Raw genomic sequence first — 12,725 nt, forward strand, 5'->3', positions numbered from 1 at the left:
GCGTAAGTGCATTTTTGCAAGACCAACAAATGGAAGCAAAGTCTGAAGTAATCCGTTGATAATTGAATTCTTCTTTTAAAGTAGACACTTCCCTTAAATAAACAGAATTGACTGATGGGATTGATTCTGTCGACATGTGCAGAATTCTGGCCTGCAAACTGAGAATTGATCTGTGAAGGTTCCTGTACATCTCACTGGAAAACCCCTCCGCAATGAACGCTTAACCCTTTGATCAGCCTCTTAGAACAGAATATCTGTCATTATCCCATTGCTGATTGTGGGATCTTGCTGTGCAGTAGTTGGCTGCTGCATTACAACAGTGACTACACTTGTTTAAAAAAAAGTTCTTCACTGGCTATAAGGCGTTTTGGAATATCGAGTTTGTGAAAGACAAATGCAAGTCTTTCAAAAAAAAGAGCTATTTAATGTTGTTCACCTTTTAAAGAATGTAACTGTTGTTTGAAGGTGGTCCAAAAAACACAAGGAATGGAGATTTCAGAAGACGAGACAGACCTGGCTCCTACAGCACATGTATGATTGTGATAAGGTAAAATGCTAATACTGAGAAAATGTGAATAAAATCTTACTTTGAAACTGTGCCAACTGTGGACTCAAAGTCAACGCTATGTAAACAAACCACATATCATAGAATATTAAAAGGAATTAACATGCTCAAATTGGATTTAGGTCAGGGTGGGATCTTAGAGAAGCCCTTCTTCATTTGTCTGTCTCATGACAGCTGTACTCCCAGTATCCATAAAAGAGTCATCTGTCTCTGTTTTGATGCTGATGCTATTGAGGAGGAGATTCGCCTGTTCTCTGTAGCTAATGGACATTGATCCTTTTAATAAAACTCTCCAGGCAAAAATCAGAGTTCAGCCTAAACTAACTCTAGTCTGCACCTACCTTCTGACAGAGCAATGTACCGATGCCCTCTTCCCTGCCCTTTCCCTGTAAGCCCAGACATTTACCATGGCTAATCCATCTCACCTACACATCTTGGGACACAAAGGGGCAATTTAGCATGGCCAATCCACCTAACCTGCACACTTTTGGAATGTGGAAGTTAACCGGAGCACCCGGAGGAAACCCATGCATCCACGGGGAGAACGTGCAAACTCCACACAAAGGCCGGAATTGAACCCGGGTCCCTAGAGCTGTGGCAACAGTGCTAACTACTGTGCCACCCATTGGTCATCGGCAGGAAGTCTGTGGCATTTTGCATGGCTCATCAGCATGGTGGGGGTGCGGGGGTCGCCTTTGACTGGACCGGAGGATCCCGCCCATAGTGTCTTCCGTAGCTTCAGGACATTCCAAAGCACTTTATAGCCCATGAAATGCTTTTAAAAATGTAATCGCTGTTGTACTTTTTCATCTGCTGATCGGACATCTGGCAGACTGCACCTCTGGCAGTCTCCCTTTATTTTCATACTCAACTCTCTGGAGTGGGACTTGAATCCTCAGCTTTGTGACCTAGAAGTGAGCTTGTTACTAACTGAGCCACAGCTGACAGATCAGTCCATGCAGACTGTTGTAGATTCCAGTTCCCCCAGACGCCTCAGATTTAAAATGTTCAAAGCTGTTCTTAAACCCCTTCGCAGCCTCCCATCTCCATCAGCCATTCCCACCTTAATTTTGTTTCCTTTGAGTCTCACCTCTTGTGCATCACTCCACCAACAGCAGCTGTTGTTTCTGCCAATGCTCTTAATTTCCCTCCCCAAAACACCTCCTCTTTAAACCCCTTATAATATCTCCATCTGCAGCTCAGCATTAATTTCAGACTTGGGTAACTGTCTGTTTGCACGTTCTTCCCATGTCCACCTGGGTTTCCTCCGGGTGCTCCAGTTTCCTCCCTCATTCCAAAGACGTACAGGTTAAGTGGATTGACCATGCTAAATTGCCTCTTTAGTGTCCAAAGATGAGTAGGTTAGGAGGATTGGGGGAGTAAATACATGGGATTACAGGGTAGGAAAGGGCAAGATTCAGTGCAGATTTGATGGGCCAAATGGCCGCCTTCTGCACTGTAGGGATTCAATGATTCTATGAAATTGTTACTGCATTGAAGGCACCGTATTGTTGCATGATCTTCCATAATTCTAGAAAACTCTGGAGTGGCCATCAGGTAGGTCACTGCTAAAGATTGTGACCAATGTACATGAGCACCGTCCAACCTGATGACAGCTGTTCCTCGTAAAATAGCTGCCACTGATTTAACAGAATTCTTCCATCTCTTCCTTCCTTTGTTTTAATTGTTTTATAATATGCTGACCATTATGTTGATTATTATGATTTTAATGGTGTTGTGAACATGATGTGTTCAGCTGAGGCTGACTGAGCAATCAGAATGACTCCCCGTGCTGATTGCAGCCTGTGGCAATTGTACGAGAGCCTTTTACTGTTCATCCCCATTGCCAACAGCAAGAAAATAGCAAAACAACCGCAGCGCACCACACGGAACTAGGACAGGACGACTGTCAAAACAGCGATGGCGCAATAACAAAACTCATCAGGCTCTGATATAGCAGAATGCTAATTCTTTAATATACTTGCACAAGTGGATGTAGCAGACACCTCGACACTGTTCAAAGAAGGGTCACAGAGTTGTCTCCAGAGACCCAGGCAATCTTTATCATTCGCAGTTAACTTCCTCCATCCATCAGTAAAAGGCACACGATCACTAATGCTTATTAATGTCCTATAGGGAAGGAAATCTGGCATCGTTACCTGGTCTGGCCTCCATGTAACTCCAGACCATAACAATGCGGTTGACTCTTAAATGCCCTCAAGGATGGGCAATAAATGCTGGCCCAGCCAGTGATGCACACATCCCAGGAACAAATTTTTTAAAAATCTGGTCATCCCCACGTTTCCTGTTGTGGGACCTTTCTTACTGCAAATTGGCTAATCCGTTTCCTATATTGCAACGTGGAACTGCAGTTCAAAATTACTTCACTCGTTGTTAAAATGCTTTGGAATATTGCAAGGTCATGCAGGGTGCGATATGAATGCGAGTTCTTTCTGTCTACTTGTCCACTGTTACTTGGTCTCCAGTTGCTGGTAGGGCGTTGCTGGAGTTTTTGTCAGCATTTAATAAGCAGCAAGTCCACGGGCAACTGTCGCCCAAACCTGACCTCCATGTTTGTTGGGGAAAGAAAGTCGGACAGAAATTGTGTTAGGGATTCGGCAGACAAATCATGAATTCCACAATCTAATAAGTGGCACCGCAATAATGTTTGTTGACTCCTGAGGTTTTAGAAGTGGGACCATTACTCTTTGTACCTTGGGACTTTAAAACTATGGTCATCAATCTAATAGTCCATCAAATAATATGCCTGATAATTTCAGAAATATAAATGAAGAGTGCAGTGTTATTAAGGAGCTCTTTTATCACCCATTGAATTGGGCATCATTTGGAGACAGATTTCCTTCCTAAGTTATTTATCATTTTCTGCTTCAATGTAGATCTCTGACAAAAATTTCTCTGTGTTGCTGAAATATCTGGATGGCTTGAAGGGGAATGCCCGAGAGGTAACCGTTCAGAAAGGAGAGGCATTGATGAAGGAATTGGAAACTACAGGTAAATACTTTGTATTATCTACTGGAGACATTAGTCTAGATCACGACTTACCCGGCTACCCAGCTCACTAGGAATGGGTGCCAGAAATTGCTGAGGAACTCGGAAATAGGAATCCCCCCCCCCCCCCCCCCCACCCCCAACAAACACTTACAGAGTTTAGCAAGCTTGGGACATTGCCAATCAGTTCCCCATCTGGAGTTCACAGCCACTCCCTCCCCCAACGTCGCCTCGCTTTCAGCACGGTGGCTGTACCTATACCATATGAACTGCAGCGGTTCAAGAAGGCAGCTCACCATCACCTTCTCAAGGGCAACGAGGGATGAGCAATAATTGCTGGTCCAGCCAGGGATGCCCACATCCCGTGAATAAATAAATACAATAAAGTTAGCTGAGTGATGACTCAGTCTGCAGATGCGAGATATTTGATTTGATTTAATTATTGTCACATGTATTGGGATACAGTGAAAAGTATTGCTTCTTGTGCGCTGTCCAGACAAAGCGTACCGTTCATAGAACATAGAACAGTACAGCACAGAACAGGCCCTTCGGCCCACGATGTTGTGCCGAGCTTTGTCTGAAACCCAGATCAAGCTATTTCCTCCCTATCATCCCGAAGTACTCCATGTGCCTATCCAATAGCTTCTTAAATGTTCCTAAAGTTTCTGACTCCACTATCCCTGCAGGCAGTCCATTCCACACCCCAACCACTCTCTGAGTAAAAAACCTACCTCGGACATCCTTCCTATATCTCCCACCATGAAACCTATAGTTATGCCCCCTAATTACCGCTCCATTCGCCCGAGGAAATAGTCTTTGAACGTTCACTCTATCTATCCCCCTCATCATCTTATAAACCTCTATCAAGTCTCCTCTCAACCTCCTCCGCTCCAAAGAGAAAAGCCCAAGTTCCCTCAACCTTTCCTCATAAGACCTACCCTCCAAACCAGGCAGCATCCTGGTAAATCACCTTTGCACTCTTTCCAGTGTCTCCACATCCTTCTTATAGTGAGATGACCAGAACTGCACACAATATTCCAAATGTGGTCTCACCAAGGTCCTGTACAGTTGCAGCATAACCCCACGGCTCTTAAACTCAAACCCCCTGTTAATGAACGCCAACACACTATAGGCCTTCTTCACGGCTCTATCCACTTGAGTGGCAACCTTCAGAGATCTATGGATATGAACCCCAAGATCTCTCTGTTCCTCCACATTCTTCAGAACCCTACCTTTGACCCTGTAATCCACATTTAAATTTGTCCTACCAAAATGAATCACCTCACATTTGTCAGGGTTAAACTCCATTTGCCATTTTTCAGCCCAGCTCTGCATCCTATCTATATCTCTTTGCAGCCTACAACAGCCCCCCACCTCATCCACTACTCCACCAATCTTGGTGTCATCAGCAAATTTACTGATCCACTCTTCAGCCCCCTCCTCCAAGTCATTTATAAAAATTACAAATAGCAGAGGACCAAGCACTGATCCCTGTGGCACTCCGCTGGTAACCGGTTTCCAGTCCGAAAATTTTCCATCCACCACCACCCTCTGTCTTCTGTCAGATAGCCAGTTACCTATCCAATCGGCCAAACTTCCCTCTATCCCACACATCCTTACTTTCTTCATAAGCCGACCGTGGGGGACTTTATCAAACGCCTTACTAAAATCCATGTATATGACATCAACTGCACTACCTTCATCTACACACTTAGTTACCTCCTCAAAAAATTCTATCAAATTTGTGAGGCAAGACTTGCCCTTCACAAATCCGTGCTGACTAACCCGGATTAAGCTGCATCTTTCTAAATGGTCGTAAATCCTATCCCTAAGGACCTTTTCCATCAACTTACCGACCACCGAAGTAAGACTAACCGGCCTATAATTACCAGGGTCATTTCTATTCCCTTTCTTAAACAGAGGAACCACATTCGCCACTCTCCAGTCCTCTGGCACCACCCCCGTGGACAGTTAGGACGCAAAGATCAATGCCAAAGGCTCTGCTATCTCATCCCTTGCCTCCCAAAGAATCCTAGGATATATTTCATCAGGCCCAGGGGACTTATCAACTTTCAGTTTATTCAAAATTGCTAGAACATCTTCCCTCCGAACATCTACTTCCTCCAGCCTATCAGCCTGTGACACCATCTCTTCCTCAAAAATATGGCCCCTCTCCTTGGTGAACACCGAAGAAAAGTATTCATTCATCACCTCTCCTATCTCTTCTGACTACATGCACAAATTCCCACTGCCGTCCTTGACAGGCCCCAGCCTCACCCTGGTCATTCTTTTATTCCTCACATAAGAGTAAAAAGCCTTGGGGTTTTCCTTGATCCGACCCGCCAAGGACTTCTCATGCCCCCTCCTAGCTCTCCTAAGCCCCTTTTTCAGCTCATTTCTTGCTAACTTGTAACCCTCCATCGAGCCAACTGAACCTTGTTTTCTCAACCTAACATACGCTTCCTTCTTCCTCTTGACAAGACATTCCACCTCTTTTGTGAACCATGGTTCCCTCACTCGGCCATTTCCTCTCTGCCTGGCACGGACATACCTATCAAAGACACCCAGTATTTGTTCCTTGAAAAAGTTCCACTTATCATTAGTGCCTTTGCCTGACAATTTTTGTTCCCATCCTATGCTTCCTAATTCCTGCCTGATTGCGTCATAATTACCTCTCCCCCAATTGTAAACTATGCCCTGCCATATGGCCCTCTCCCTCTCCATTGCAATAACAAAAGACACCGAATTGTGGTCACTATCTCCAAAGTGCTCTCCCACAACCAAATCCAACACTTGGCCCGGCTCATTTCCCATTATCAAATCCAATGTGGCCCCACCTCTTGTCAGCTTATCCACATATTGTGTCAGGAACCCCTCCTGCACACACTGCACAAAAACTGCCCCATCCGAACTATTCGACCTATAAAGGTTCCAATCAATGTTTGGAAGGTTAAAGTCTCCCCATGACGACTACCCTGTGACCTCCACACCTATCCATAATCTGATTAGCAATTTCTTGCTCCACATCTCTATTACTATTTGGGTACATAGGGAGAAGGAAAGGAGAGGGTGCAGAATATAAATAGAAGTGATTTTGGAGGGGGGTGGTGGTTGATTTCTTGGGGGGAGGGGGCAGGAGGTGCAAAGGTGGGGCGTGGAAGGTTGGGGGGCATAACGGGAGAAGGGGGGAGGGTGACCTTGGTGGGGGAAGGGGTGTTGGAGGCCTTGTGGAATTCTCCATCCGGGTGGTTCCTTAGGTTGGATGCAGGCGGAAGTAGAAAAGCACTGTCCTCCTCAATCCACCAAGTCAACGCCGGGAGAGTCTCCTGCCCACTTAAAGCTGGAAGAATATTTTTAAGACTTTAAACACTTACCACCTGAGCCCAAACATACCCATTCCTTTGGCTAAAACTCCCCCATTCAGTATGAAACATGACCGACTGGTATTTACACAGAAATGTTTGATTTGAGTTGATTTATTATTGTTACATGTATTAGCATACAGCGAAAAGTATTGTTTCTTGCGCACTATACAAACAAAGCATACCGTTCATAGAGAAGGAAACGAGAGAGTGCAGAATGCAGTGTTACAGTCATAGCTAGGGTGTAGAGAAAGATCAACTTAATGCAAGGTAAGTCCATTCAAAAGTCTGACAGCAGCAGGGAAGAAGCTGTTTTTGAGTTGGTTGGTACGTGACCTCAAACTTTTGTATCTTTTTCCCGACGGAAGAAGGTGGAAGAGAGAATGTCCGGGGTGCGTGGGGTCCTTGATTATGCTGGCTGCTTTGCCGAGGCAGCGGGAAGTGTAGACAGAATCAATGGATGGGAGGCTGGTTTGAGTGATGGACTGGGCTTCGCTCACGACCTTTTGTAGTTTCTTGCGGCCTTGGACAGAGCAGGAGCCATACCAAGCTGTGATACAACCAGAAAGAATGCTTTCCATGGTGCATCTGTAAAAGTTGGTGAGAGTCGTAACTGACATGCCAAATTTCCTTAGTCTTCTGAGAAATGTAAGAATCCATAAGCGAATCTGATTTTAAAAAGTCATCATTTTGAATTTAGTTTTTCTGCATTGCATAGAAATTAATTCTATTGTTGAAAACAATCAACATATTTTGTGTTGTTGAACATAACAGAATGCATGCTAGGTTGCACCTTGCATGGTACCCACAGAATTTGTATGAGATTGAGAGTCAAACTTCGAGCTCTGTTGGAAAGTTCCTGGTGGTCCTTCACAGAACAGGCCCAGAGGGAATGAATGGACTTGGTATGATTTGACCACAATAATCTGCACTGGCTCGTGAAATATGATTGCGTTAAGCTCAACAGCTTTTATTTGTAGAGAGCCTGTTTGGAAACTTTGCTGACAAAGAGCTTGTAACTATAAGCAACCTCACAGTTGGATGAGAAAGGCACTTAACATCTCGCTAATACACATACTTTCAGAACAATTACAATGGTGCCAATATTTCAAAAAAAATAGTTCCAAACACTGAAGTATCTGGTTATTATCGCATTGCTATTTCTGGGAGCTGGTCATGTTGTGTTTCATACGTTACACTGACAGTACCTCATTAGCTGTAAAATGCTTTGTGGCATCCAGACATTGTGGAGTTATATAAATGCGAGTCCATCTTTCTTTCTTTCCTTCTTTCTTATTTCTTTATTTCTGCTTTTCCAATACATTTAATCCTTTTAATAGGCTGGTGTCCAAGTAGCACACCAGGCAGGAGACCTGTACAGATTGAGCAATGCCTTATATGGCAGTGCTCTGTTGATTCAGAACTGCGTAGACAAGAAGGAGAAAGGGAGCCTCTGTGTTGAAGAATGAAATAATGATCTATTGAGCTCATTAGATATCAGTTCTTTATGTTAATGTGTACAAAGAAACTTAATATTTCCCCATGTGTTTTCACTTGAACAGATACTTCCACTGAGGACAGCCCGGCAAAGATTGAGCGAATACGTCAAGTCCTTCAGCTTTTGTCTTGAAGCTTTTCAAAGGATTTATGTGATAGTCTCTCTGCTCACAGTGCTGTTGCCCTTTATTGTCAGTGGAGAAGCTGTGCACTAATCACATTCATTCCATTTCTTCTGCCATTGACCTTGGTTTGAGTAGTCCGCTGATGACTATTTTGTAACATTGCTCTCTCGATTTCAGTGATTGTAATAAAATTTCTTTTAGTAGTATGTATCCAGTGCCCTGTGTTTAAAAATGAAAGCTAAAGGCTCCATCAGTGCTTCACTGAGATGGTGGATATGTACCCCGAAGTAGTATTGGAAGCTAGGAGGGTCAAATAGGGGCAATGTAACTATGCTGAAAGAAGCAGGACTTCATTGTATTCTTATTGTTATGAGCTGCAGGTCAAAATGATTTAGAGGAGGCAGAGGCACAGTAGATCACTGGTCTAGTCATAGAATCTCTACAGTACAGAAGGAGGCCATTCGGCCCATTGAGTCTGTACTGAACACAATCCCACACAGGCCCTATTCCCGTAACCACACACATTTACCCTGCAAATCCCCCTGACACCAGGGTTGATTTACCATGGCCAATCAACCTAACCTGCACATTTTTGTCTAGCAATCTAGAGACCCAGGGTAATGCTCTGGGGACTTGCGTTCGAATCCCACCATGGCAGATGGTGAGATTTGAATAAAAATCTGGAATTAAAAGTCTAATGATGACCATGAAACAATTGTCAGTTGTCCTAAAAACCAATCTGGTTCACTAATGTCCTTTCGGGAAGGAAATCTGCCGTCCTTACCTTGTCTGGCCTACATGTGACTCCAGACCCACAGCAATGTGGTTGAATTTCAAATGCCGTCTGAAATAGAGGGCAGCTTGGGATGGGTAATAAATGATGGCCCAGCCAGCGATGCCCACATCTCATAAAAAAGAATTTTAAGAAATGATTAGAAAGAATTCCTTCTATTCCTGCTGAGAAATTAGGAGGCCTTGGCAGGCGTTGCAGGTACAGGTAATATAATGACTACCTTGGTAGCGTACCTTCATATCTGTTTCTGATACCCAATGATGTCCAAATGAAGAAGTGCCTGTGGTGGAAACCATGGAAGATACAAACCCAAACAGTATAAGTTTAATACTTTACCATTCTTCTCCATTTCTATCAGCAGTGTCCAAGCAACTGCTACATGTACAGAGGGCTTGACTCGTCCCTTGTCAGCAGAACAGGATTAAACCCATGCTGGTGCATTATTATAGAACAAAAAGAAAGAGCCTGATTGTTTCTTCTCAAATATATTGGTGGGAATGTATAGAAATCACCTCAGACTCCTTCGTCTCATTTGATCCCATTTACACAATGTCAGGAAGATTCATTCAACAGCTATAGTGACTCATTGAGCAATCCGTTCCTTATAGATACTGTGCAGACTCTATCAGTTGATGTCAAAGAGGACGTTTCACTGTCAGATGCGTGTGTTTTTGTTATTTTGGAAAACAGAAATCACTCGGGCTCCTGCTCACTTATTTTAAACTGCATTTCTGCTGTCTCTGACTTGATCACTCTTCATTTCCCAGTAGCATCAGTGAGGACTGACAGCTAATCGTACAATCCCCACACTGCAGAAGGAGGCCATTTGGCCCATCGAGTCCACACCGACCACAATCCCACCCAGGCCCTGTTCCCATGTCCCCACATATTTACCCTGCTAATCCCCTGACACTTAGTGGCAATTTAGCATGGCCAATCCACCTAACCCGCACATCTTTGGACTGTGGGAGGAAACTGGAACACCCAGAGGAAACCCACGCAGACACGGGGAGAATGTGCAAACTCCATACAGACAGTTACCTGAGGCTGGAATTGAACCCGGAATCCTGGTGCTGTGAGGCAGCAGTGCTAACTACTGTGCCACCATGCTGCCCACCTTGAAGTAATGGTACAGTTATTATCAAAGGGAATTTTGGCTGTGTGCTTATCTGTGTGTGTGAGTATTGATCCTGTTCCCTTACCTTCCCATTGTGGAAAAATATTGCCTTGTGCAAAAGGTTGGATTACTCTGACCAATGAGTGTAATAAACCTGGAACAGGTACATTTTGGTAGATTTTGAAGATGTTTGGACTATGCTTTCTTAGCTGTAGTTCAGCTTGTTCCAGAGGGAGGCTCTGATATTTGTGTTTTTTACCTTGGTTTCAGCTCATGTCTCACAATCTGAAGAAAGAACTGATGAGTGTATCATGTGTTTGTGTCCTATAGAGCGATGTATGGGTTAGACCATGAGCTTTCTCTCTCAGGCCTAGTCATTGTTCTTCCATGGCCCAGCCCTTTCTCTTTGTAACAAGGGCTCTCCAAACCCGAATCTAAACAAGACCAAACTCACTGTCAAGCAACTGGGGCAGGTACAAATTGCACAGAAGTGTTTGTGGTTCTGTGGAACACGGGTAGAGTCCTGTTCAGGTATTCCAGAAATGTGTACACTGGTCAACAGCAACAACTTTCATTTACATAGCAGCTTTAAAGTAAAACGCCCCAAGGCATTTGATAGGAGTGTTATCAAATGTAATTTAAGACTGAGTCACATCGGGAGATTTTAGCACAAGTGATCAAAGATGGTCAAGGAGGTAGATTTTAAGAAATGCCTGAGAGGAGCAAAGAGAGAGGGTAAGGTTTACAGCAGGATTTCTAGAGCTCATGAAATCATATGTCCCATCAAGTCTTCACTGACTCCCTGACAGAGTACCTTACCCAGGCTCTCTTCCCCACCATATCCGCGTAACCCCACACATCCACCATGGCGAATCTCCCTAACCCACACATCTTGGGATACTAAGGGGCAATTTTACCATGGTCAGTGCACCTAACCTGCACACATCTTATGGCCTAGGCAACTGAAAGCATTCTTCCAATGAATGATTAAAACTGTGAATGCACAAGAGGTCACAATTGAAAGAGCACAGTGATCTCGGAGGGTACAGAGAAAGGAAGGGAGGGGATTTTCACAGTAACTTCATTGCAGTGTTAATGTAAGTCTACTTGTGACGCTAATAAATAAACTTTAAAAGTGATTGAAAACAAGGATGAGAATTTTCAAATCGAGATGTAGTGGGAAAATGGACACTCATATTTTCTGTTTGTGTGCCAGAGCTAATGAAATGGTTGGTGTGGTACCAATGAGTGTCTCTGTAAACCCGCCGGCTGTTTGCCTATCATCACTTTCAAAATGAAAACTGAAAATGATTGTGATAAATTCCGTCTCAACCCATTGAATGCTGTCACATCTCTTCAAACTGGCAACACTCAGGAATATGGATTTCAGAAATCTCAGCAAATGTTTCTGCCGCATTTCAAGTATTCAGTCTTAGAACAAAAACATTTAAAGATTTGAGTCTGTTTCTGATTGCTGTTAATGTAAGTAACCAACCATGTGGGTGCACTGGGATGGTGATTAGAGTAAATAAGCATTACATCACGGCGTTTCACCCTCGGGCTTATCAAATCAGCTCTAGCAGTGAGTCACTAAATGTCAAGCCAGCCTACATCTCTGGATATACTCGGGTACTTAGAGCTGATACGTGTAAAGTCTGTGTGAAATAATAGTGGATTAGAGGAGTAACTGCCAATGGATCTACTACTGACACGGATAATGATTGTACTTTTAACATGGGGTGAATGTTTATCCACATTGCACATTAAATTCCAAGCTGTTGCAGAAGCAGAATAGAAATTCTTAGTTACAATGCATTTACCATTCTGATGGAAGAAGATCTGTTGATAGCTCTGCTTTTCCTTCCACTTTCAGTCCTCCCAAGTTAGTGTCTCATTTGTACTCGAGTCCCAGGTAATGGTGTTTCCTAGTTTATTGTTGTGCCCCATTTCAAAGAATGACTGACTGACTATCTCTTACCTTCCAAGCACCAGTTTACTTCTTAGTTTGGTGCTATTTCCCCATCTATCCACATCAAATGCACACGGGTATCCAACATGCAAATACAACTCATTAGCAGGTTCAGTTGGAGGTTAAAGATTCCGGGGTGGGCGAGGCTCGCAGAACGGAAATCTCCGGTGACCTCAGGCAGGATTTTACGACCTCGCCTGAGCGAGGTCATCCCGCCCAATGGCTCTGATGAATTTGGAACTCAGCCAAGTCCATTCACAGCAGCGGGGCTGGAGAATCCCAGCAGCT

At 43.9% G+C, this 12,725-nt stretch overlaps 1 protein-coding gene across 2 annotated transcripts in view; it reads left to right on the forward strand.

The window, feature by feature from the left end:
* chlsn (cholesin) overlaps window positions 1-8,766 on the forward strand; it is a 352,112-nt gene extending 343,346 nt beyond the window's left edge. For both annotated transcript variants that reach the window (XM_078240181.1, XM_078240182.1), the window contains exons 3-5: window positions 466-547; window positions 3,463-3,577; window positions 8,499-8,766. In XM_078240181.1, the coding sequence (XP_078096307.1) occupies window positions 466-547; window positions 3,463-3,577; window positions 8,499-8,566 (265 nt within the window). In that variant the 3' untranslated portion in view covers window positions 8,567-8,766. The remainder of the gene's footprint in view (window positions 1-465; window positions 548-3,462; window positions 3,578-8,498) is intronic.
* Window positions 8,767-12,725: the final 3,959 nt, after the last annotated feature.

This window comes from Mustelus asterias, chromosome 23, assembly GCF_964213995.1.
Source record: "Mustelus asterias chromosome 23, sMusAst1.hap1.1, whole genome shotgun sequence".
Lineage (NCBI taxonomy): Eukaryota > Metazoa > Chordata > Chondrichthyes > Carcharhiniformes > Triakidae > Mustelus > Mustelus asterias.